General features: G+C 42.3%; 1 protein-coding gene across 8 annotated transcripts in view; it reads left to right on the forward strand.

The window, feature by feature from the left end:
* The window catches only part of PIEZO2 (piezo type mechanosensitive ion channel component 2), a 443,406-nt gene that overhangs the window by 409,009 nt on the left and 6,862 nt on the right, over positions 1–27,535 (forward strand). For all 8 annotated transcript variants that reach the window (XM_039525707.1, XM_039525709.1, XM_039525708.1 and 5 more), the window contains 14 exons: positions 345–734; positions 2,163–2,421; positions 3,103–3,285; positions 4,535–4,787; positions 5,749–5,881; positions 7,196–7,343; positions 7,456–7,670; positions 9,664–9,822; positions 11,676–11,823; positions 17,641–17,829; positions 19,190–19,282; positions 20,714–20,886; positions 24,624–24,743; positions 26,640–26,719. In XM_039525707.1, the coding sequence (XP_039381641.1) occupies positions 345–734; positions 2,163–2,421; positions 3,103–3,285; positions 4,535–4,787; positions 5,749–5,881; positions 7,196–7,343; positions 7,456–7,670; positions 9,664–9,822; positions 11,676–11,823; positions 17,641–17,829; positions 19,190–19,282; positions 20,714–20,886; positions 24,624–24,743; positions 26,640–26,719 (2,543 nt within the window). The remainder of the gene's footprint in view (positions 1–344; positions 735–2,162; positions 2,422–3,102; positions 3,286–4,534; positions 4,788–5,748; positions 5,882–7,195; positions 7,344–7,455; positions 7,671–9,663; positions 9,823–11,675; positions 11,824–17,640; positions 17,830–19,189; positions 19,283–20,713; positions 20,887–24,623; positions 24,744–26,639; positions 26,720–27,535) is intronic.

Genomic DNA, 27,535 nt, shown 5'->3' on the forward strand with positions numbered 1-27,535 from the left:
CAAATGTAGAAATATGCTCTAATTGTGCTTAGAATTTGTTTGTTCTAAGAAAATTGTGTGTAAATTCCCTTTTTGTCAACATTAATTTGTCTTGTCTTGGTTTGGAACTGTATTGAATCACTGCAAGCTCAACAAGCAATCACTCCGCGTGCAAATGGATCAGTGCTTTTTATGTGTAAGGAGAAGGTGACCGCAGTACATCTTCTGCCAGCTGCAGTGCATTTTCAAAGTTTGGGAGCAGAGTGAGGGCTTGCCAATATTTCAACCTCAAAACAGAGTTAGCAAAGTTTTCTGAGTAATTGTGTTAAGAGAGAAATCCTTTTTCTTCCTCCTGTTCCTGACAGTGAACCTACCCAGGTCACCCTGCTGTATTCTCGTCAGGGCACAACAGAAACCATTGAAGAAGTAGAAGGGGAGCATGAAGAAGAAGGGACAGGTTCTACATCAAGACGAGAGGATGAGGTGGACGATTATGGCTTGGATTCAGAAGGAGCTGCGTACACTCCTGATACTGACGTGCCATCATACTCTGCTGCGGATGGCAATGCTGAAGTCCCACCTTCATACAGCAAAGCTGTCAGCTTTGAGCATCTTTCCTTCAGTTCCCAAGATGACTCTGCTGGCAAGAACCTCATGATGGTGAGCCCAGACGACAGTCAAATTGACAAGCTAAATGATACTATCCTCCCTCCATTGACACACGACCTGACTGCCAGTGAGCTGCTTCTAAACAAGTAAGAAACTTTAGAGAAGAAAAAACGTAGTCTTTGAAGTTTTCCTAAATACTTTAATTCCTGTTTTAGGAGGTGTTTTCTGTCTAAGTACTGCTGTTATTAGTGAGGATTTTTCTCTCAAAAATTGGTTTTAATGGTTGGGGTGGGGCTGTTTCCCTCTAATTGTTTTTTAATTTTATTTGGGAAAGGTCCTTCCTTCTAAAATTACCTGGAAAAAAAATCTCAGCTTCTCCGCGCCACACACACTTAGTTAATACCCCCCATTGCTGTTGATTTCTGCAGTTGAAATCCAATGGCAATGCTGCACTCCTTCATGGGCTGGAGCATACCCCCCTCCCCACCATGCAGCCAACAAGTTATGCTGGACAGTGCTTGGGAGTTGGAGCCAACAGTTCTTCTTTCTCATCTTCCTTTGTGACATCATGCTTCCCAAGGACCGTAAGGAGGGAGCTTTTCCTGTTCTCCCTTGACTGCAGACACTGAAATTCTGCCCAGCCCTTATGCGGGCCACATAAGACCACAGTGCACTTGCATTAGGGCCAGGCAGAATCTCCAATCCCAGAAATGATCCCATCAGCTCAGTTAGAACTGAACCAAAAGGCACCACACTGCCTGAGCAAATCAAGTGCTTGTTCTTCTATGCTTCCATGTCCCTTTGTTTTTCCAGTATTCAACCAAATCTGTCCATAGGCTGGAACATTCAAAGTGTTGACAAGACAAAAAAGCTCTTTTGTGCTGTGATTGTGCAGTGCTTAGTACAGTGAGGTTCTGGCCCATGACTAGAGCTTCTAGGCGCCACTGTAGTGCAAACAATAATAAATGACGCTCATGAAAAGCGGAGAGATTTAAATCTATGGGAGTTCATAGAATAATTTTACACTTGTCATCATTTTATTATGTTTTTAACATCAACTTGGTTTTTTTATTAACAGTGGGGTTTACCCAAACAGTCAGAGGAGACAAGGCACATCTGGTGGCCAAAATAAAAATAGCATTCATTCTGATCGCACTTAAAGTTACACTGGTGTGAAATTAGTGTACTGACTTTTAACAGAGTTATTCCTGATTCCTGGTATAAGTAGATCAGAATTGGATCCAATGGCTCGCTGCCAGAACATGATTTGCAGATGAGGGGCAATGATTAGGTGTTTATGGGCAAGCTGATTGTTTTCATGTATTTAATACCAAACTAGCACTTCCAAATGGTTTATTGTAAATTATTGCTGGAGCTTTAATGTTACATGAATTTGTTTAGCATCAGGCCATATTACATATATTTGTTTAGAATACCAAATTCTGTTCATGTTTACAGATTTTCCGACAGAACCTGCAACCATTATAAAGGAGAAAACAGTCATAATAAAAATCAGCTCTCATGAATTTCATATTGATGTAATTCTGTCATTCATGGAACTCTTCTTCTCACAGGATGTTTCGTGATGAAGAGCTGGAGGAATCTGAGAAATTCTACATTGGTCAGCCTCGACTATTGCTTCTCGTTTATGCCCTGTATAATACACTGGTGGCCCGGTCAGAAATGGTGTGTTATTTTGTGATTATCCTTAATCACATGATCTCTGCCTCCATGATTACCCTTGTGCTTCCCATCCTTATATTCCTTTGGGCCATGCTGTCTGTCCCCAGGCCTAGCAAACGCTTCTGGATGACAGCCATTGTCTACACTGAGGTATGCCATTACTCTTACATCCTTATTTGTCAAACACATTGGGAACAGATAACATGCTTTTTTTGCAAAGAAAAGTGAATAATAAGCCACTTGGGGCAGAAATTATCTCTTTTCTGTGCTTGTACATCTCTCCTTTGGGCATTATGATACAAATATGTACTAAAAATAACATCCTTGGGCATTGCCTGTTAGGTTCACTCCCTCTGGGGCACCTGGCATTGGCCACTGTCGGTAGACAGATACTGGGCTAGATGGACCTTTGGTCTGACCTGGTACGGCCATTCTTATGTTCTTATCCTTGGGCATTGGTGTGATAGGCGATTGATAGCTGAGAGGCGATTGTTTGATTTTTCTGTGCTGCTCTTGGCTGACTTCCCTCTAGTTATAAAAAGGCAACACCTACTAATAGCTACCATCTGGTGGTACCCACGATACTGCAGTGACTGCCTATTGTATTTATAGGCAGATAACTGCGGTATCTCAAATGCCAATGGGTGGCCCATGTTGGTCAACACTGATTTTTTTCATGGCGACCCCTCTAATTGGAATGTATGAAAACATAATTAATCTAATTTTTAAAAAAAACATGAAATAGTCACATGGTATTTCATGTGACTGACATGAGGCTACTTGTTCTGTCTGTTGAATGTTAATTGTTCTCAATACATTGCTCCTGTACAGGTGACCATTGTTATCAAGTACTTCTTCCAGTTTGGCTTCTTTCCCTGGAATAAACATGTGGATTACACCAAAGATAAACCTTACCATCCGCCCAATATTATTGGTATTGAAAAGAAAGAGGGTTATGTGCACTATGACCTTGTTCAGCTCCTTGCTTTGTTCTTCCATCGATCCATTTTAAAGGTAAACTGAGATAAAAGGCATGTCTTTATTTTATTTAATGATTATAGTCATTCCTATGACTCTTCAGCACAATGAATTTGTCTTCACAGTACCCCTGTGGGGTAAAATGTTACTATGCCCATTGTACAAATGGGGAAACTGAACAACAGAGAGATTGTGTGGCTTGCCTAGTATCATACAAGATGGCTGTGGCAGAACAAGGAATAGAGTGGAAAGCTTCTGGTCCCACTCTGCAGGGCCATTCTCCCTCTCTGTCCCTTGTTAATCAACATTTTTTGCAGGTTTACTTACAGGTGTTGAGTTAATATTGCTTTAACTTTTTTGGTTGTTACTTTATTTAAAAATGTATTTGCCATTTAAATTGTGAAGACTCCATTTTCTAAGGAAATGTTTGGCCTCGAAACTCATTAAAAGCCTCAAGACATCTCAACAAAAAAATACTGATCTCGTTGCTGACTTTGCAGATAGTATGTCCCCAAAGGTAGGCAAAGTGGCCATTTCTTATATTTGTTGTGTCCGTAGCAATGAGTGAAACATTTATTTGTCATTTAGAATCTTTTGATTTATTAATACAGTCAAATCTTAATTGTCCAACACCAAGCAACTAAAACTCTTATATGCAATCAATAGATATGACACCTGGGATTTGACTTCAGCACGCGTCTTTTTGGGCTGCTCAGGCGATATTGTTTTCTTTCATACTGAAATAATTTAATGACATTTGTATGGATGGACAATTGGTCTTTTTTTTTTTCTTTTTTTTTCTGGAAATGGCATGAAAACAGAGGGGATAATTGAGGTGTATGGTTTAAGTGAACCAAGGAAAATATCATCGAAGGGGTATATTTTGATGAAATCCCTGATTTTATGGCTGTGGCTCATTCATAATTTTTTCCCAAAAACCTAAGGAAAGTACTGCCCTACACATAATAACATTGCAGAATTTAAAACTAGTACCTGCTACAACACAAATATAATAATATCTCTAACTAGATTTTTTTCTAAAATGGACATTAAGTAGGAGTTTCCTTTGCCTCGTTAGTGTCCCAGAAAACATACTGATATTTATTATGTCCCTTTAGTCAAACAAACTTTGATGACTTCAAATAAAAAAGGGGATCTGAGCCTTATAAATATCAGAATAGAAAGACAGGAAATGCTTGTAATTATATAGTCTGTCTTGCAGCACAATAAATATCACCCTAACTGAAATACAAGAGTGACATGCTTTTCTTCTTTTCTCTGCTAGTGCCATGGGTTATGGGATGAAGATGATGAAGGTGAAAGCTGCAGTAGTAAAGAGGAATATGGCGATGAGCTCTCACTGGCAGCAGACAGGAGAGATTCTGCTGACTCTTTAAAGTCAGTGAACCTTGCGGCTTCTGTGGAGTCCATACATGTCCATTTCCCAGAACAGCAGACTGCCATCAGGAGAAAAAGTTCCAGCAGTGGGTCACAACTTTCACACAGATCCAGTTTCTCCTCACAGAGGTCAAAGAGAGGTATGTGTCACAGCACTACCGGGCCTCGAAAACCAGTAGCTCAGTTCTGATTAGATGATTCTGTTGAGACCTTTGATGTATTTCTGTGGAGAGCTCAGAAAATATTTAACACAACGGCTGCTTTGTGAGAATAGGAAATATGTGAATCAAAATACCGGATACTTATAGCGATGGGCCCAACCCAACACCCAGGGGTGAACACCCTCAACTTTGCTGAAGTTCAGATCCAGATCCAGATCCAAGCACTACAACCAGCACTTTCCCTATAATTTGCTGGAACTGAACATTCCAAATCTTTGGGAAGGTCCAGATTCAAACTTTATGGCTCAGCACCATCTCTCGTTAGCAGGAATTCATAGTGAACATCTTATTTTTGTTAACAGTTGAGTTCATATGGTACCTGAAGTGTGAGAAGTATTGATTTGTGATATTGTGACAGACGACCTTCCCTATCTCCTGCAGAGGAAGACTTTACTATAATTTGGAGAGAGAGATATATATATATCCAAATCAATATCACAAAATCACAAATCTATCTATATCTGTATATATATATCTGTATATATAATATATATACACACACACACACACACACACACACACACACACACACACACACACACACACACACACACACACACACACACACACACACACACCCCATCCTGGCAACCGAAGCAGGCCAGGTCACATATCAGTTTTGGTACCAACTCTTTTTTATAGTCATATTAAGTCAAGTTTTGATTCAGCCAGTTTTCAAGTCTGTGTCAAACAGTCAAGACTTTACTATATATGTGTATATTAAAAAAAGGTGTAGGGCTTAATTTAAAAACCTCTTAAATGTGCAACTTATTTACACAGGTTACATTCTGTGATTTTGATCCTTCTGTATTTTTATCTAAACTTTGATTTTAATTGGATGCTTGCTTTCTTGTTTTCTTCCTCCCATCCTCATTTCCAGGGAGCACCAGTACACGAAACAGCAGTCAGAGAGGAAGCAGTGTATTAAGCATTAAGCAAAAATCTAGAAAAGAGCTTCTTATGGAAAAGTTTCGAGAGCAAATGGTCAAAGCAAAGGCATTTACAATTAAAAAGTAAGCAAATTTTCTCTAGGGGATTGGGGGTGTGGATAGGGGAAACATAAAATTAAAAGTGAAATAGCTTTTTAAGTAACTAAAAATATACTATTCTTAGTAAAAATAAGTTATAAAAGTATAAATGTATCAGCAGACTGGATGATTCAGTAGATTGGTGATAGGATATAGATGCTTTCACGTTAGGTCACCAATTCACATCTAATCAAAAAAACAGTGGCTTCAAAGTCCATTTGAAGGCTAATTGTTGTCCTGTGTGAATGAGTTGGTAGACTAAGGGTATGGCTACACTTACAAATCTGCAGCGCTGGTAGTTGCAGCTCTGGTCGTCCAGCTGTGCAGGGCCAGTGCTGGTGTGTGGCCACACTCACAGTTACCAGCGCTGGTGTGTGGCCACATTTGCAACATTTGCAGCGCTGTTGGGAGTGATGCATTATGGGCAGCTATCCCAGCGTTCAAGTGGCAGCAACGTGCTTTTCAAAAGAGGGGGGGTGGGGTGGGGCGTAGTGTGACAGTGAGCGGGCGAGAGAGAGAGAGTGGATTTTTGGAGCCAACACTGTGTGTTACCTTCCTGCCTTGAAAAATCAGAACATGTTCCCGATCCCTTACCCTTAACTCTTAACTGCAAACAGCCTGCAGCCAACGGACTCCCTCTCTCCCCTCTGCCCCGTTTCTGTCAAGCAAACACTCACTCCCTGCCTGCCTCATTATCTCATTTGATTGTTCACAGATTGATCACAGCAAACAGGAGCTGTGTTTGTAGATAAGCAGCTCCGGGATCAACGGAGCTCCGGAGCTCCGAGTTCACAACAAAACAAAGAGAGGCTGCATAACAAAACAAAGAGAGTAATTTATAAAAGCATTCTGGGATATCTGCTAATACCCTGGAGGCCAATCACAGCGCTGGTGTGTGGCCACGCTTGATGACCAGCGCTGCAGCACCAGCGCTGCAATCTTTATTCCCCATGCTGAGCCAGGTGTACGGCCAGCGCTGCAGCCAGGGAATTGCAGCGCTGGATGTGCCCTGCAGGTGTGGACACTTACTAACTGCAGCACTGGAAAGCCTCCACCAGCGCTGCAACTCGCAAGTGTAGCCATACCCTAAGTGAGTTTCCTAGTGGTCAAGTGTTTGCAGAACATTACAAAAATGGCCAACACAACAGGTAATAATTGGTTTCTTTAAAGCACCGTGGACCCCAAAAGTGAAGTTTCTAATTAAGCAAATTAATAATATCAGCCCCTTCCTTTTGTAAGCTTAGGAACTTGAGTTCAAGGTACTTGTCTTAAATCAGATTGTGGTGTATGTCGTTTCAGGACTCTTCAAATATATGTGCCTATCAGACAGTTTTTCTACAATCTCATTCACCCGGAATACAGTGCTGTGACTGATGTTTATGTGCTGATGTTCCTCGCAGATACTGTGGACTTCATCATCATTGTGTTTGGGTTTTGGGCTTTTGGGGTATGTTATGAGAGGCTTGTTTTGTAAATCCTCTTTCAGAATCTTGGCCACTATTGTGAAATACCATGTAGAATTTGTTATCCCAAAGTTATTGTAATGTTTTCCTTCCCAGAAACATTCTGCTGCAGCAGATATCACCTCTTCATTATCAGAAGACCAGGTACCAGAGGCATTCCTGGTGATGGTGCTCATTCAGTTTGGGACCATGGTGGTAGACCGAGCACTGTACCTCAGAAAGACTGTCATGGGAAAAGTCATCTTCCAGGTCATTCTTGTTTTTGGGATACACTTTTGGATGTTCTTTATCTTGCCTGGAGTAACTGAAAGGTAAACCCATTAAAAATAAAGCATAAGAGTTGAATAACATCATTTTCAAGTTTATTCCTAATTTAATTTGAGTGAATTACAGCTAAAGACTGAATTGCAAACAGTTTTTTCTTGATCGCATTACTAAACGGATTGTTTAAGTACCTTTTCAGAATAATTAGTGCTGCAGATATGGAACTGCTTGAATGGGAAAAGACTGAACTATATAAAACATTACTGAATTAGAACTGCCTTTAGGGCAATAGTTTTGTAGTTAATGTATCATGAAGATCTGGACACAGAGTACTAAATTCAATTTTGAGTTTAAGGAGTCAGAGCTGATATAATGCAAACTCTTGGGCCATCCTTGCTTTAATAAATGCTTCCTAACAACCTTCCTGTAATAGCTCTATTTTCCACCCCACTAGGGTGACCAGACAGCAAGTGTGAAAAATCGGGATGAGGGTGGGGGGTAATAGGAGCCTATATAAGAAAAAGACCCAAAAATCGGGACTGTCCCTATAAAATCAGGACATCTGGTCACCCTACACCCCACCCCCAACATTAAATACACAGCCTTATTAAAGCTATCAGACAGCTATTGATTATTAGGTCATAATTTGTCCCAGCAACTAATGAAAAAGTACAAACTTAAAATTCCAAGAGAGTTGTATTGTACCTTGCAAATAGTGATAGAATAGTTTACTTAGGGGAAAAATGGTTCATTACATGTGAAGAATACAAACAAATTAATTAGAAAAGACAAAAAAAATTGTCCTTGAATGTATTTATTATATTTTTCCGAGTGCAATAGTAATTACAGCCATGCTTGAATAAAACTGCTATTCTCCCAGTGACCTCCTACCTCAAAAGTCACTGAGCACTGAAAAGGGAGAGAAAAACCAAGTTTGGGACTGTCAGTTTACTTTGTTTAAAAGAAAAGGCAACAAAATCCCTCTTGATCTTTACCCTGCCTTTAAGAAATATGTATCTCATAATCTTGATCTTGAATTTGCTTTTGAAACCTGTCCAGGTCAATTTAAATCAAACTGATCTCTATAAACCCATGAAAGTTCCTTATCTACAATAGTTTTCCAAAGCAACTTAATGAAAACATTGGGTCATATCTTGTTCTCCAAACACTGTGCTTGGTGAGGAGTTCACAGCATGCTGCTGAGCGGTAATCATGCTTAAGCACATTCCAAGAGGGACCGCTCCACTTCTGAGATGCCCACATCAACAGCTCCTTCCCAGTTGACTGAACAGTTTAGGTGGTCTAAATCAGCATTCCTGGTAACTGAGAAACGGAGGTGGATCCCAACCTTCAGTGTCTCTCACATACATTCCAGGGACCCTGATCCCTGTCTCTGACCCTTATCATCACTAGAGGTACAGTAATACTTGCAGGCTCTACTAGGAGAGAGGCAAGACCAGAAATCCACAGTGTGGCTTGTAGAAGGGTGAGTAACTCATTTGCATGTGTATCCCATCCATCCTGCTGCAGCTTCACATCAAGCTGCTCAAGGAATGGATGTGGGTCTTCTCCATGAGCACACTGGATCAACCACTGGGAGCTTCAGTGCAATGAACAGCAGTTGAAACAGCTGTTCAGTGCTACTGTGTTGCTTACAGCCCTGCAAACACAAGTCGGGATTTAGCCCAATTATATGGATTTTTGTTATTAAATATCTACACTTTCAGGTGTAGTTTTTCCTCTAGATCTGGGTGACAGCCACAGGGGGACCCAAACCAGGGATTGATTGCAGGTTTTCATAAATGAGGAGCTGAGACAGGGGTCCCCAGTGCAGTGCCCGCGTCATTGAGAGGCATTGCCGCTGAAATTCGGCGGCATTTCGGCAGATGCTCGACTGCCACCATGGTCCTTCGTCTGGCGCCCGCCAGATGAAAAGGTTGGGGACCACTGAGCTGAGATATGTGCAGAGCATTTTGTTTTAATTTTGTAGAACATAAATATAAAGCTCATGAATTTTTTTATCTCACCTTTTCATTGCAGAAAATTTAGCCAAAACACAGTTGCCCAGCTCTGGTATTTTGTGAAATGTGTTTATTTTGGGTTATCGGCATATCAGATTCGTTGTGGTTACCCAACCCGTGTTCTTGGCAACTTCCTCACCAAAAGTTACAACTATGTAAACCTCTTCTTATTTCAAGGGTAAGTGTATTCCCGCTCGCTCTCAGCCACCCTTGTACATATGTAGTATGAAGGTTTAATTGTCACTCAGAAGGCCTCATTATTCATGACTTATTTCTGCAGGTCATTGCAAATGAGTGCTAATAAAACCTTTATTGCATATCATATCATCATACCACCACAACTATTTTAGAAATGTTATCTGCTCTTTAAATCTATGAACCTTCCTTGTAATGAGCCCAACTATACAGACTTCTAAGGGAGAGAAAAAATGTAATGAATCCATTTTTAGAATTCTAACAATTACCTTACAGAGCTTACGTAAAAATCACTGTAGTGTCCTATGTCCCTGGACCTTCCAGGTCCAGAAACACGTACTGTGTGTCCTATTGAAAGTTTGGACTCTCCACTTTTCCAAAAGTTTAAAATGATCTTTCTAACCCTGCAAAGTAGTAAGATATTAGACCTTAAACCTGTCACTGGACTCGCACCTCACACCAAGAGTCTTGAGTGGGAAATAACACATAGGAGTGTTAAGGAAATATTTGTTGTAGTAGAAATGATCTTTAAAAAAAATAGTGTGTCTCAAGCTGCTCAGAGACATGGAATATTAGTAGCTATCCTTGGAGAGATGGGTCAGTGGGCAGAATGCAGGTGAGAAAATAAAAGTACACAATACTCTGAATGCAGTGCATAAATATTGCCATCACATATCTACTATGAAATAGCTATAACATGAGCCACATAATGATTTCCATGTAAAACTTGTGGTGATGGTTTTAAGTGTCAAAAGTGTGGTGAGATGAATCGTAACATTTTAAGACTTACATACAGGCTCTTCAGCCCATTAAAAAGAGACTTTCATGTTGGAGAAATTCAAATTTAAACTTGCCTAAATCATTCATATTTTAGTTGTCTCTCATATTTTGTTTACCATTATTGTTAATTATTACTGACTGTGAGTCTGAAAAGTCTTGGGGTTCTGTGCTTGCCAGCTAAACAGGTCATACTAAAATCAAATTTATCACAGTCCCTTTGTTCTAATAATCCAGGCTTTATTCCAAGATTTTTAGTATGTACTGGTTACAGTCCAGCTAGAAAAATCACAGTAATAGCTTTCCTCACACTATAACAGTGGTTCTGGTTTGATTGGGACTAGGAAGAAGAAAGTGGAAAGGTGGGTAAATATTAAATAAATCAGTTTTAATTAAAATATTTTTAAAAGGTAACCAAACAATTTCTGAACCTCAGGAAGTATTCAAGTTGCGCAAAAGGTACTTTGCATACTCACAGCCCAGCTTCTCCTGTTGATCCTACAGTAAAATCATAAGGCCAGGTTCTCTGCACAGTTACACCCCCTGCACTAGTCTGTGCAAAAGTACCATAAAGCAAATGGCCAGCAGAGAATTCCCTACCAAGTGAACTGCAATCTGGTCTTATATCCGTCTCTGCCTTCCCCACCCAGTTTAGGAGATATGGCAGAAGGGAAGAAGGGGGGCTTTGGCCCAGGAGAGAATCTGTCCCATAAAGTTGCATCTGTGATGCTGCCATCACACTCATGATTATTGATTACAAGTGACATAAGTGTATGTTTGACTTCACTACAGGATTATTAAAATATGATGCACATCAGTAATACCCAATGCAATCCCAGAAAATGACTAAGTGCAATTGTTTTCACATTTGTGTTTTCTGTTTTCAAGTCTGAACCCCTCCATTAAGCTTTTTGATATTTAACATTTGTGTAATTTCCCCACACATGGTGTAATTATAAGACTCACCAAGAATGACCTGTGTTCCTTAATTAGATGCAATGCTATACCTCACTACCTCACTCTAAGATAGTTCATCTACTATACTGTCTCCCCTTTTAGATTCCGTCTGGTTCCATTTTTGACTGAGCTGAGAGCAGTAATGGACTGGGTTTGGACTGATACCACTCTGAGCCTTTCCAGCTGGATCTGTGTTGAGGATATTTATGCTCATATATTTATCTTGAAATGTTGGCGAGAGTCTGAAAAGGTAAGAAAGCTAAGCAAGTGATTTACGCCTTTTTTTACACCCAAAGTTAATTGTGGCAATAATGAAGAAAAGCTGCCAATTTGAGTTCCTAAATAAAGAAAAATATATCAGAAGGTGAGTGACTCCTATCAGCGAGGCCTAAGGTTCATGTGCAAAAATGTTCATCCAATTGTGTGCCTGTGTCTGTGTGCAATTACCTCAGATGAAAATTTGAATGGCTTTCTGGCATCTAACTTCTCGTTTGTGCCTAACTAATTTTCCTTTCATTCATATGAGTTCTATGTAAAATCATGGTCATTTGTGTCTGCAAACATAGATACTGAATTGTAGACCTAGATTTCAGGGGTGGATTTAAGAATAAGACAAGGTAAGCAAATGAACTCAGGTTGTCTAGAGTTGGTGGAGGAATAGCCAAACAACTGGGACCCTGTCTACACTACAAATTATGTTGGAATACAGCCACCGCAGTTAGTGTATCATTCATGCACATGCATACTTGGCTGCTTGCATTAGTGCGGTGCGTACTCACCAAGGGTGTTTGTGTCAGTTCAAACAGTGGTGCACCACACGTAAGTATCTCAGTATGTTCCATGTGCCACTATCTGGTGCAATGCCTTCTGGGAAGTTTTCACAGTGTATTGTGGGATAGAAATAATTTTCCCAGGGATCTCTGGGAGCAAGGGGTCAAGTTCCCAGCATGCAACTTTCTCGGTCCCATAGTGCCATTCATATCCCATAATTTTTGCTCCCTCTTTTAAAATCCTACGAACCTGCATGGCACTGTTTGGTGTCTGCCATCTCTGACAGAAGCATGGAGCCCACATAGCTCTGTGCTGTTCTCATTAATGTTGCAAATGCAGGATACCTGATTGTCAATTATTATCAGAGCCACAGGAAGGACTTCAACAGTGGGGGACATAAATATTTTTTGAGGACAGTTTGCTAAGGAACATAAAAAAAATAAAATCATGGTTGCTGGTGGTATTCATGCAGTTAAAGATGGTGGAGCGCTGCTTCTGAGCTCGAGAAATGAGCACTGACTTATAGGATGGCATCATCATGCAGGTATGGGATGAGAGTCTTTGACTGCAGAGATTTTGGATATTAAAGGACACATTCCTGAGTTTGTGTGCTGAGCTCATACTGGCCCTCCAACGCAGAGACCAGGGCCGGCTCCAGACCCCAGCGCGGCAAGCACGCGCATGGGGCGGCCCTTTCCCGGGGGGGCGGCAGGCTGGGCCGGCGGACCTGCCGTAGTCATGCCTGCGGGAGGTCCACCGGAGCCCCGGGATGACTGGACCTGCCGCAGGCATGACTGCGGAGGGGGCGGTCGTCCCGCGGCTCGGCTGGACCTCCCGCAGGCATGACTGCGGCGGCTCAAGCGGAGCCGCCGGACCTGCGAACCGTCCGCAGCCGCGGGAGGTCCAGCCGAGCCACGCGGGACCAGCGGTCCCTCTGCAGTCATGCCCGCGGGAGGTCCGCTGCTCCCGCGGCTCTGGGGCGCCTCCCGCGCATGACTGCTTGGGGCGGCCAAAAAGGTAGAGCCGCCCCTGGCAGAGACACCAGAATAAGAGCTGCAGTGACAGTTGAGGAACAAGTTGTGATCATGCTCTGGAAGCTTGCAACATGGGATTGGTATGGGTCAGTGGGAAATCCACCGTGGAGGCTTTTGTCGTGCAAGTGTGTACAGCCATTAGTCATCTCCCCCACGCAGGAGTGTAACTCTTGGGAATGTGCAGGACATAGTGGATGGATCTGCAGAAATGAGGTTCCCCAACTGCAGTTGGATGATAGATGTCACACACATCCCTAGTTTTGCACCAGCCAAGGTTGCCACACAGTACATCAACAGAAAGGGCTATTTTTCTGTGATTATGCAAGCATTGGTGGATCAGCAGGGATGCTTCACTGGTATCAATATGGGCTGGTCAAGGAAGGTGCATGATGCTCACATCTTTAAGAATGCAGGGCTGTTCAGAAAGCTGCAAGCAGGGACATTCTTTCCTGATTGTCACAGTACCCTGGGTGATATTGAAATGCCAATTGTGATTCTGGGGGACCCAGTCTATGCCTTGCTGTCCTGGCTCATGAAGATGTACACTAGCCACCTTGACAGCACCAAGGAAAGATTCAACTCCCAGCTTCGCAGGTCTCCACCAAGTACGGCATGCAGCTTGGTAGAAAAGCAGCAGATCTGCGGCTCAGTACCAGATCAGTTGTCAGCCTCTGCTACGCCTGCTTCAGTTCCTTTGCTTCCATGCAGCACAGAGGCTGATTCCTATCATACCCCTTTGTCTGCATCCCCTGTGCAGTTGGTCCATGGCGGTGCCAACACAGCCTCTTTCTTCACAGGCCCAGGAGACCTAATATCTCTTCTCTGCTCTAGGCAGGAGCACGTCGAGTGTGTGAAGCTGGCATGCACACCACAAGGGAGAGATGCCGTGTGTGCTCGCCAAGCTGGACAATCAGGGACAGATGTTTGAAAAATACACAAGGTGTTTTAAAGAGGTTCTGGTCTCTGACCCCTGAGTAGTGGAATTTACAGTTGTGACCAGAGGCACTGTCAGGTATTTTGACAGCTGCTGGAGGACTGCTAGGGTAGACACAGGTCACACATTGTCTACGCTCCAACTGTGTTGACCTCTGTAGGTCAACCCTGGCTCAACGCCATTTGGGCAGATGGTTTTATTGCGTCACCTTAACAGCATGCTTACATGTGCGGGAGACAAATTTGAGTACAGACAAGTTCACAAATACATCCATGTAAGGTGCCTTACGTTGACCTAACTTTCTAGTGTAGACAAGGCCTAGTTAAGTAGCCAGGAGTAGAACAGTCTTGGCAGCTTGCAACAGCGGTCAGTGCAGATGAGAATACATAGCCCCCACATCCGCCTAGACCACAATGGAGGTCCAAAGAATTCCTCTCCCCCTTCTTTCCCATCCCTAGTTTGTCCTTCATTCTCCTTTCTGCGCTATTACTCTATTTTTACCCCTTTTATTTGTTTCCACCTCTGATGTAGCCTTTCTTTCTCCACTGCCCCCATCCATCTCACACTTCCCCACTAAAACACCCATGCGTTCACTCACCTATCACAATCCCCTTCTGACTGCCCCACTCCACACTCATACCCACCACACCCACGTCCGTATATCCACTATCTTATTCTGCCACACCATCCACCCACTCCCTATTTCACATACACCTCTACCCAGATATAATGCGACCCAATATAACACGAATTCGGATATAATGCAGTAAAGCAGTGCTCTGGAGGTGGGGGGCCTGCGCACTCCGGTGGATCAAAGCAAGTTTGATATAACGCGGTTTCACCTATAACACGGTAAGATTTTTTGGCTCCTGAGGACAGCGTTATATAGGGGTAGAGGTGTACTCAAAGACCCATTTACCCACCATTTACTGGGCACTCCTCTTCTGGATCTCACAGCGAGCACTTATCCATTCTAAGGTTCTCAGAACTGCCCTGTGCCCTCCTCTGCTTCTGTGATTTTGTAGCTGCTATTTTTAAAAAATTGGACTCAGCTGGTTTAAATGAGTTAAGGTTCAGTTCAAATAAAAATTGGGGATCCTGGATTCAGTGTTACCTTTGTAAAAACAGCATCCAGATGCTTGGTTGTTTTGCCAATTTTAAAAAGAAATTAAGTGTTATTTAGGAATAGGAAATAACCCAAACATTCAGAAAATAATAAAATGACCATATATTTGAGTGTTTACTGACGTATTTCTAATTTTATTATAATCCTACCTTTTAACTGTACTTGATTTCAAGGTGTGTCACTTGGTTACAAGTAAATTAACGGGATATCCACAAAAACCTGGCATTTAGTTGTTTATTCTAGTTACATTCCTACCATGAATTGAATTGCATCTCATCACGTTTCAGAAATTAATTGAGAAAGATACAGGAAATAATCCAGTTCCAATTTTGCTCTGTGTGCTGTTTTTTCTATAATAGGAACATTCTATACTGTGCTATGGAATGATTCTAAAATATACAAGTTTCCAAGTCTAAGTTGCGATGCGTGTACCAATGACACACATTGCTACACGTGCTGATGGATTTTGCATATCTCAAAAATCTGTATGTTAAGAACAAAATAACTAATGATAACTGAGGGTAGTTCAAGGTACCTCTCTCACTCTGAGTGGTATTCCTGAGTAATTTGGCTATTACTAACTCTCTGAGCTGCTCTGTAATAGCATTAAAAGTGCCTGAAATAACCGTCTACAGATAAATGATACGTCCCTTGTGAGCTCAATATGATATTAATGAAAACAGTGTCCTGTAGTGTGAGACAAATGGTTTGACACAAACTTTTAAAAGGTAACTGATTTGTTTTAAATATAGAGTTGTATTACAAATGTAATATTCTCTTAGGGCTTTATAGATTCATGTTGTAAAGCAAGAACAATTTCCTGAAAGCCAGATTTCTGGCAAGTGTATGTGTGCAATGCAACTTTATTTTGTATATGCCATCTTACATATGCATTTTATTTCAAAATGCTGCACAGAGTTAATGTTTGCACTGCTGTTGTAGCTGTGTTGGTCCCAGGACAATCTGTAATCCACTAGCCCCTCTTTTTTGTCCTGTGACTGCAGAGGTGTTAACTGGCAACTTCACCTTGAATGACTAGACTATATGCTAAACAATCTGTTCCACCTTCTATTTAGCTGAGAGACTCTGCCTTTCCCAGATCTGAAGAAGAGCTCTGTGTAAGCTCGAAAGCTTGTCCCGCTTACCAACAGAAGTTGGTCCAATAAAAGCGATTACCTCACCCACCCTGTCTCTGTACAGAGTTAAATCCTATAAGAGAGCAGGCAGAATAAATCATAGTGATGCAAAGACCTTGTACAGGCTGGTGAATCCATTAAAGCATTCGGTCATGAGGTCAGTAACAGATGGGGAGAGGAATCATAGCTGGAGGGGAGGGAGAGGGAAGATGAGTTTTCTGATGTGATGGGAAAAGAGAAGGAGAGATGCAAGAAGATTGTTCTAGATTTCAGGAGCTGCAGAAGAGAAGGCTCTCACTCCAGTAGTGGAAAGGGAGAGCAAAGATCCTGGTGCTAGGGAAGATTAAGGAACGGGATTGGGGATCAGAGAGAAGGGACATGGGCTGAGAAGCACTCTGCGGCAAGCCCACGGAGCGCTTAAGAACAAGGAGGACAGTTTTGAATGCATCTGAAGTGTATGAGGAGTTAGTCCAGTGTAAGACAGTCTTGTGACACTGTATATGTCTATTGCTGAAAAATAAATACAACCTTCTCTGCAATAAAAATTACAATGTTTTCAGGATCTAAAAGGTACAAGTCTGTCTAAAAGGGATCTGAGATAAAACCAGTTTCAGAGTGGTAGCTGTGTGTTTGAAGCACAGCTTGGTGAAAGTTGATGGCTTCATTTGGCAAGGAACTGAGCAAACCTTTAGGTTTTTTTAGTATGGGTTCATATGGTTTCATGCCTTCTGTTTGAGAAGAAAGTTTAAATGAACCTGCCCCTTGTTGCCTCATTTGGGATTGGGAACATGCCAAACCCCATAGAGTTTTGCAAGGTTTTCACCCCAAGCACTAAAATGACCCAGGTTCACTTGAAACTTACCTGCATGTTTGCCTGAAACTCAACCCAGTTTCAGTCAAATCTCAGCCCAATTTTGACTAAAAATGTTCATGAAACTTGTCCTGAATTAGGGTTTGTCATGAGCCATGAAAGAGGTCATTATTTATTCAAACATGGGTTCATATTAAAACTGTCCCACTGATGAACACACGGTATGTTTTACCACGTGACTGTTTTTTATTGCAGAGATACCCCCAGCCAAGAGGCCAGAAGAAAAAGAAAGTTGTGAAGTATGGAATGGGTGGCATGATTGTTGTCTTGCTGATTTGTATTGTCTGGTTTCCTCTGCTCTTCATGTCTTTAGTCAAATCTGTTGCAGGCGTCACCAACAGGCCTCTTGATGTATCAATCACAATAACCCTCGGAGGTTATCAGGTAAATGACAAAAAGAAAAGTCAATTATTGCCCTATATTTCTTTGTGCTATATTATTCTTTACATTGGGCTTACTGGAGTTACTGGATGAAACTCTGTCGAGTGAGTGATGCAGGAGGTCAGACTAGGTGAGCTCTCCCATTGACATACAGTGGCTACACGAGCCATCTGTAAAATGGTCAGTGTAGATGTGGTTTAACATTTATTCTCTATCAAGTGCTGATGCAATCTGGAAAGTGAAAAGAATGTAAACAACCTGAGTCAGATATTTGGGTGATCATTCCATATTTTTCTTATCTCTTTCACTGGGGCCTACTTTTGTGCTAGCTGGCCAATTTCAGGGTCCAATTAGATTCTGAAAGAGCCCAGCTAGCAATGTAGATTGTAGGCACACCTTCATTTATCTCACTGAAAGTTGCTGGGACTTAGAAACCTGAGTGCCTTGGTCACCTTTGAAAATGAGATTTGGAGACAGATTTTTAAAGGAATTAAGGCACCTAATTCCCATTGAAATTAGCGGAAGTTAGGTGCCTAAATACTTTTACATACCTGCCCCCCCAGGCTCCTAAATCAGTGAGATATTGTAGTGCTAAGCAAATCAATGACTAAATACCTTTAAAAATCTGGGCCTAAATCACCTTTGAAAATGGGACATAGACTCCTAAGTAACTTAAGCACTAAAATTTTACCCTACATTTCCCAGGAAATGGGTTACGGCAGAGAGGCCGTTTTGGCTTTGCCTTTCTTAGGAACGAGTCTCATGGCCATTTGTGAAACTTTAAAAAATGTTGTTTCCAGATTAAAATATGCTGTGGGGCACTTGTAGCATTTACAGAAATGAACCCAAAAGATTACCAAAGTGAATATTAGCTTGGAACATTCACAAACAGTCACAGGAATTCACTTCTCTGAAGGAGTAAATCTAAAATGACAGCTGTCAGAAGTGTGATAGCACATGCAGAATAGCCTCCATTTGTTCTCTCATTCACATTTGTCAGACCAATGCAAATAGATGTTTGCCTGAAAGAAATTTCAAATGATGGAATTTCCACACATTTCTGGATGGGATTGCTTTAAAATTAGAACTATTTTGGAACAAAACTTGGTTAAATGTTTTGATTTAGGGATTATTTTTCCCCCACAAAATTGGACCATTTAAGAAAATTTGACAAGAAATTCAGAGCTTCAGTTCTGGAAGATTTTAGATCTCATGTGTGACCTTCTCTCCCATCCCTCAGAATCTCTCCCTATGGCACCAAGGACCGACATAGTCTTAGACTGAAATTCACAGAATGTTTTATTTTTAATATAGAAACCGAATGAAATACATTTGACAAGGATGTGTTTTTTTTATTTTCCAGCCTATTTTTACAATGAGTGCTCAGCAGAACCAGCTCAGGGATTTGAATCAAACTGAGTATGATTTGTTTCAAAGAGAATATTCGGGTAATACTGTAAGTAAAACGTGGAGTGTTTCATCATTTTAAGAATTTGTGTGTATACATCCAGTGTATTCTGATCGGCCAAGTCATTCTGTTTAATTTCCTTTGGGTGACAATAAGGGATCAATAGCGCTGGCCTTATTAAGATGATTGGTTCCATTGAATTTGTCTGAAATAAGGATTACTTACATGAATAAGAGCTTCAAGAGTGAGACCTTTAAGGGTATGTTTACACTACAATAAAATACCTGCAGCTGGCCCGGGTCAGCTGACTTGGGCTCCTGGGACTATACAATTGCGTTGTATACATTCGGGCTGGGGCTGGATCTCAGGCTCTGGGACCCTCCCTAATATAAACCCTGATGGTTTGTCAGTAATCATTTCACTGAATAGTGGCTGCAAAGCTACTTTAGGTTTCTTTGGTAAGAGAAAAGCATTCAAAAGCAGCTCTTAAATTCACTTGGTAGCTAGTTTTTCAGTAAGACTCTATTTCAAAGATGTGAAACACACTTTGCATTATATAATTAGCATTTCTAAAGCTATAAACCCCATCAACAAGCCTTCCCCTAAAACAAGCATGTTGCATCTTATGCCATGTTATATGCCAGCAGTTAGAACAAAGATTTGTCCCATACTCACCTTCTCCTTTGGTAACAAGATTCTGCAGGCCCCATTCTTCTATGCAGAATTCCCCATTTTCACTTTGAGAAAAGTGTTGCTTATAGAAGCAGAAGGGACTTGGAGGGTAGAAATGTAAAACGCATTAATTTGGACTCTCCCTAATCCACCTCACCCACAGTAGAAGGGGAAACAAAGCCAAGGTCAAAAGAAGATACCGCACAACATGGCTGGGAGTATCTTGGGCCTCCTGAATTCTACCTTGCACTTATAGAAAGCCTCAAGTTACCACATGGTCCAATGGGATGTCTGGTAATCTACCTAGCACAGAATTTGTCAGATGAATTACATATAATGGTAGCCACTTGTGCTGTGTGGAGTCCCTGTGAACTTGCTTAAAGGAAGTTTGAGGTGCCACACAAAGCAAGTGGGGACTAGAGCATATATTATCTCAAATTAAAATGTGTTCTGGATCACCCATTAGCTCAAATGTGTATTGAGGACCTCAGAAACAAAAGCATAGAATCTATATGCTTAATTTTATTCAGGCCCATTTTTGCAAATGTTTTCTACCAGGTTAGGTGGGGTTTTTTTGTTTTTTAAATCACTTTCACTACAGTGCAATTTTTTTTTCCACATCATTGACTTCTAGTCTGGGCTGTATTTTGGGTAAACCTCTCTCCTCCTACCTGGTACCTGAGGAAAACCATCAATGCAAATCACTAGACTCATAATTAGTAGTACACCTATAATTCTAGCTGACCTGTAAGAATAGTTGTGTGTTCCATGTATGTTAAACTTTCCTTTCTCTTTTTGCATGTACAGGGTGCTTTGCAGTTTCTAGAAAGCTATGGAAAAGAAGATATAACTGTAGCAGAACTAGAAGGGAATTCAAATTCATTGTGGACTATCAGCCCTCCCAGTAGAAAGAAAATGATTCAAGGTCTCCGGGATTTTTCTGCTGAGTTCACTCTAGTTCTTTCATGGAGTATTCAAAGGTAATTAGTACGATGATATTGACTGATTGATCGTTGGGCTAGGGCTGCTGGTTTAGTGGAAGTGTTTTGCATTGCCACTGTATGTGTGATGCGTTTATTTTCCCATCCAATTCTCTCATTCACCAGGTCTGGAAGGCTGAGAGTGGGTGGCTGGAGAGGAGATGGGGAAGGGAATGATCTTTGTCACTCAACAATGAGCCCTCCTGGCAACAAAAATTAGCATTCATAGATTTTAAAGGGGGTTTGCCTTAGAACTTCTGAGCAAGAATGTCCTTGGCCAGGTACTAACACCTCCAAGGTGGAAACTATAAAAAGCAGGAGTAAAATGATCTGAGAATCAGCCTAGAAGAACATAGGGGAAAAGCACGTTCAAAAGTAGGACTACAGTGCTTGAGCTTTTCTACCAATGAAATATTTTTACCAAACCTACTGCAGATCTTATTCAAACATGCAGTACTCTCAAGAGCACTTCATTTGTGACTGTGCTGATATTGTAGCTTTGGTGACCAAAAGATACTTTTAAAACAAGGTGCACACAGTATTGGCCAAGATTGTCAAAAGTGACTAGAGGTCTTGGCTTCCTCAGGTTTTGAGTGCCCGACCTGCAACACTTTGGAGATGCCTGATTTTCAGATAGTGCAGAGCATTTGCCCTCTGAAAATTCAGTAATTTTAAGGGGCCTCAGGTTGGGACACCCAGAAACTGAAATCCTAACCTAAATCTTCAAAGACAACCATTTATTTGGGGTGCCCCAAAGGAGGTTAAGAGAAAAATATGAAAATCCCAACCTTAGGTTTTAAAAAACAATGAACAGACTAATAGGAAATCTGCTTCAGACAACATGCTCATCAATACTTATGTAAATTAAACACTTTGAAGGGCCAGGCCTTTGGAAAAACATTAGGTATAAGCAGATAATTTAATGGGGAAATGAAATTAAGGTACAAAAGAGAAACAATCAGCCCTCTTAGTGAGGCTTTACACCCTCAAGAGCTATTGGCCATACCTTTTATGCTGTAAGGAATTAAATAGCAGGACACGAGATGAAAAGCAGTTTTGTTAACTACCTGAACATCTAGAGCAGGGGGGCTAGATCCAGCCTGTGGCAAGTCTCCACGCCACGGGCCGGAAGCCCCAAGACTCGGCATCCCCCCATAGTACAGGGGGAAGCTAGGGATGCCAGGCCTTTAAAAGTCTGGTCAGCTCTGCGCACGACCAGCATGTCCCTGCGGCCCCTAGGAGCAGGGGTGATCAGGGAAGTTCTGTGCACGGCCCCCACCCCCTGTGCAGAACCCCCGGCCCCTCCGCCTAGGGGCCGGACATGGCAGCCACTTCTGGGAGCAGCATGGAGCCCCAGCAGGCAGGGAGCCTGCCTTAGCCCCGCTGTGCCACCAACCGGGAGCCACCTGAGGTAAGCACCGCTTGGCCGGAGCCCTCACCAAGAACCCCCTCCCGAACTCTAAACCCCTTGGCCCCAGCCAAGAGCCCCCTCCAGCACCCCAAACTCCTCAGCCCCAGCCCCAGCCCCAGCCAGAACTCTCACCCCTTCCCACACCCCAACCCGGAGCCCCCTCCCGCTGCCTGAACTCCTCATTTCTGGCCCCACCCCAGAGCCTAGGGGAGGGCCCAAGCCTCCGCACCTGCTGCAGGGGTGTGTGTGGCCCGTGACTGATATTTTCTGTGGGTCAGTGGCCCTGATAGAAAAAAGGTTCCTTACCCCTGATCTAGAGCCACTCTGAGCTAAGTAGAGACGATGCCTTCACTGGGGCTTGCATCCATTTACTCTAGCGCTCATTTGCCCCTGGGTGTACAGGCTTCCCTTCAAGCTTTGCTACACTCCTGTAAGAGCCATGCTGGGGCATGCACAGATTGCACATTAATAAGAACATAAGAACGGCCATACTGGGTCAGACTAAAGATCCATCTAGTCCAGTATCCTGTCTTCCGACAGTGGCCAATGCCAGATGCCCCAGAGGGAATGAACAGAACAGGAAATCATTCAGTGATCCATCCCCCGTTGCCCATTTCCAGCTTCTGGGAATTGTAATATCTAACCCTGATAAAAGAATCATGTAGCTGGACACCTGGGCTCCTATCATAACAGCTGTCCCTTCACAGCTACATTACTAGGAATTGTGTACATAACTCAAAAACAAACATTGGGCCCATAATAAATAAGATACTTATTTAAGATTAAAAATGATTTAATTAGACCCTTTTTGTTACCGTGGTAGGATAGTCTGTTATCCAGCGGAAATATAGCTCCCTCCTTTATTCAGAGCTAGTCCATTTTTAATACTCCTCAACTAATCCATCAGTTATGTTTGTTTAATTAAAAACAGTAATAAATTAGATCAAAAATTGGATCCTTTATCATTGGGAAGCAGTGGACTATATAGTAAGTGTGACTGAATAGTACATGATTAACATTTACCGCAGTGGAGTCCAAGCTTGGTCAGCCTGAAGGCCAATCACCTGATTTTAAAAATGTCAGGGGACCGCAAGTCCACTGTTGGGGATTCTCCCAGCATTGAGGAGTCCTCAGCAGGCAGAAAGCTGACACAGCCAGCTCCTACTCCCTCTCTGCAGTCCCTGGCACAAAGGGGATGTGGAGGGAAAGGAGGGGCTGCAGTTGATTTGCACTGCATTCCAGCTGTCTACAGCTGCCATATGCGCTAATGGGGACTGTTGCCAGCTGATGGAGGTTAGAACAGTCACTGGGCTGCTCTAATTTGGGCTGGGACTGAGAATCAGGGAACTGTGTTATAATTGGCTGTTGATTTTCAGCTTCTCCCCCCGCAAGCTATCCGCAGTGACTGGAGGCGGGGGGGAGATGGAGAGGGTGGCCTGCCTTTGCTAGATGCTCCCCTAGGCTCACGTAGAGCCAGTTAAGCTCCCATACTACTCTCCCTGGAGTTCCCACAGCCCAGCAAGGAAGCAGGCAATGGAGTAGCCACAACTACCCTCCTCTCTGTCCTGTGATAGTCAGCAGGGCAGCTGCTGAGCAGCTGGACAGAACCTGGCTCACCCCATCAGTGCCATAGGGGTTGCAAAGGACATGGTGAGAGGGAGCTGGGAAAGCAGTACCCCCATCCATCTCCCCATGGCACACAGGGCTGATTCGGGCACTTCCATTTAAAAATCACCAGGGGGAATGTGTCTTCTGTTCATAATCGAATACGCATTTTCATCTTATCTCAAGGGTCCCAGGAGCCTCAGCCTAGACTCCCTGATTTATAAGTGGTGTAAGAGGGAAGGGATAAATACCATGTTCTTATTTCATTTGTACGTGAGCCCACTGATAATGAAAGGCTTTAGAATCACTCAGAGAGCGTTTGTAGCTGAAGTTGTGGTTAGCCAGGCAACAAGGTGTAGTGCTGTCTGCCAAGGCCAACGTCTGGCCTCTGTGTTCAAAAGCAAGCCATCAGGCAGGATTCTGTGTAACGCTTCTATTTTGACTTTGACGCAGGAAGTAAAATTATAGTCACATTGTACAATCAAAAATTGTCCCTAAACCATAAAGCCATCATCAATAATGACAGAGTGGGGGTTAGGCCACTACACAACCACTGGGGGGTCCACATGCTGTATCAGTAGCCTGATGCTTGCTGTGGAAGGGTCACCAACACCATGCAGATAGACTAGCAACCCCACATCAGCTAAGCACAGCTCAGAGGACTGAGCGTTGTGTGGTATTGAGCTTCACTATCTGTTTTCTTTTTCATTTATTATTATAGAAACCTCTCGCTTGGTGCAAAAGCAGAAATAGCATCGGATAAGCTTTCCTGTAACCTACTGAACAAAACTAGAGAAAATATCGCTACAATGATGTCTGGGGATGACACGGTAAAGAAGGTGTAAGTTATGTTCTTGACTTGTTCATACAGATGTTTCTCTTAAAGCAGATTAAGCAAATAACTAACTGGTGCACAGTTGGGTTATCTAGAATGTAATCTCTTAGCACAGCATATACCATAAAACTGAAATAATACTTCACTGAGTGCATAGCAAAATGGACAGTCACCACCCAAGTGAGTACATTACTCAAAGCTCTGAGTGCGGGCCACCGCCATATAGGGGCAGCTGTGAGAGGAATTGTGTTCTCTAGCACACTGGGGGAGGGGGAGCATGTAAGGATATTGCAGCATACTGTGTCCTCCTCGCCAACTCCACTTTCCTGGCAACAAGAATTGTTAGAGCTCCGGGCTTTTGCACAGAGACTACAAAGGGGTGAAAATTCCTAGCACCTACACAAAGGCCAAGGACATTCTAGCCCTATACTAATAAATGTTACTTCAAAGGTAATATGCAGTGCTGGTGTAGCTGTGTCAGTCCCAAGATATTGGAGGAACAAGGTGGGTTAGGTGATATCTTTTATGGACCAATGGTGAGCAAGACAAGCTTTCCAGCCATAAAGAGTAGTTCTTCTGGTCTGGGAAACTTAATCAGAGTGTCACAGCTAAACACAAGTTGGAACAGATTGTTTAGCATAAGTAGTTAACACACCTTTCAAAGGACCATTCAAGGTGAAGTGGCCCTTTAACACCCCTGCAGTCATAGGGAGGAAAGGGAAGAGGAGGAGGAGAGGGAGAAGAAGCAGCTAGGGAGGGAGGGAAGTTGTTAATAGGTTATAGATTATGGTAATAAGCCAAAAAGCCAGTGTCTCTGTTCCGTCCATGATTTTTAGCATCTAGCAAAGTTATGAATTTAAATTCCCAGGCTTGTCTTTTGAAAGTGTTGTGCGGGTTTTCTGTGAGGATAAAGACTGATAGGTCAGATATAGAGTGATCACTAAATGCCTCAAATGCAACTACGTGGGTAAAACCAGACAATTGCTATGTTCTCAAATGAACTCTCACAGAAAAATAATAAAAGGCAAAAACACAGTGTCACCTGTGGATGAAATACTTTTCACAAAGTGATCACTCTGTATCACTGCTGTGTTTTTAATACAGACCTATCCTAAGACTCAGGAATGTCACTCTGAAGCCTAAAATGTCTGTTGAGTCAGTGCAAAGCAACAGAAACAGCTACACGCATGGTTGAGAGCTCTTTTTGTTCAGAATGTATGTAGGTCTATTGCATAGATATATGGCTGCATATAGGTCTATACCGTGTGTCTTTGCATGTCTTTTAAATATTTTATTTCTCATACTTTTTAAAGAAAGGCATTTCCTGGAGGGTGTGGATCTGTTTGAGGCAAGATGTAAATGATGTATTTGTAATTCCCGTTCTCAGAAGGCAGTAATTTAAAAAAAATAACCCACTCCGACACGTTCTTCCCCACACTTAGCACTAGCTGAACACTGTACTATTCTGAGATTAGAAACATTTCGATCCATGTGCTTCATTTATTTATCAAGTGATGGTGTGTCACCTCTCTCCTTCTTGATGGTGTGATACAACATTTTTGTTTAAGTGGGAAAACAAAGGAATGCATTCCCCAGTCCCTCACTCCTCCCTGTGTGCACTCATAGCCAGCATTCATGGTTGATGACTGATGAATGGGGAAATTTTGAATGGAACGCTTTGTTAAAATATTGGCAGAACATCACTGGTAAGTCCATCAAAGTCAATGGAGTGACACTGGTTCAAAGCTGATGTGAGATCAGTATCCAGTCCAAAAATTACAGCAAAGTACTCTCCTTCTTCAAACTGGAATCATATTCTACAGCTGCCCCCAAAGGGATGTCTAAGTGAATTTATAAAGATACAAAAATCTGGAATTATTTGCTGTCACATTTTTCTTGCAGGATGCTAGAAATGATGTTTCCATATTACATCAAGGCACCTAGTGATTCTGTGGCAAAACCCATAAAGCAGCTATGGAAAGGTACGTCTCCAAGCTGTGATTATCATTGTGTATTCTTTTTTCATTGTAAAACACACAAGGCTGTTTAGGTAATAATGGGACTGTGTCAAGGACTGTTGTGTTGCTGCTCTGCTCTGTTGTACCTATTGTGTGGGTAAAAGGAGGATATCGAGCTCCAGAGCTATCGACCCAGCGCCTTTCACACAAGAAAACCCCTCAAAGCTTTGTTTAAATACTTAGCACTTCTATAGAATGTTTTAGCTGAGGGTCTGAAAGCACTGTGCCAAAGGCGTGTAAGCGTTGTTTACCCCCATTTTTTTGAGATGAGAAAATGGAGGCATGGAGAATCTAATAGCAACATTTTAAAACTATGATACCTGAACTCAGTCATCAAAATTCATAGTTAGGCATCCTCATGGGCTTTCATTTATTATTATTATAATCATTAGTATTAGCATTATGGTAGATCTAACCAAGGATCAGGGCCCCCTAGTGTTAGGCCTTGTACAAACAAGTAAGAATTAACTGCCCAAAATGTTTGTTAATGCAGTTAAAACTTTGTTAAGGTTGATTAGCAGTGCCTCATGCTCTTCCGGAGTGACAAGCGCACCTGTACAGAAACTGCTGAAACCCAGGAAGTATACAGTTAAGGTACACACTAGCCCTAGCCTGTAACCTTAACTCTGCCCTCTTTGAGTGATTCCCCCACACACCCCTGACAGACATTGTAGCAGTCTATCCTTCCAGGTAATATGGAACATTGTGGAGACACAGCATGTGGGCAAAGTAGAAGAAACCGTCAGTCCATGGCAGGCTTAGAGAACACCAGCTGACTAC

This window comes from Mauremys reevesii, linkage group 2 (genome assembly GCF_016161935.1).
Source record: "Mauremys reevesii isolate NIE-2019 linkage group 2, ASM1616193v1, whole genome shotgun sequence".
NCBI classification, from domain to species: domain Eukaryota; kingdom Metazoa; phylum Chordata; order Testudines; family Geoemydidae; genus Mauremys; species Mauremys reevesii.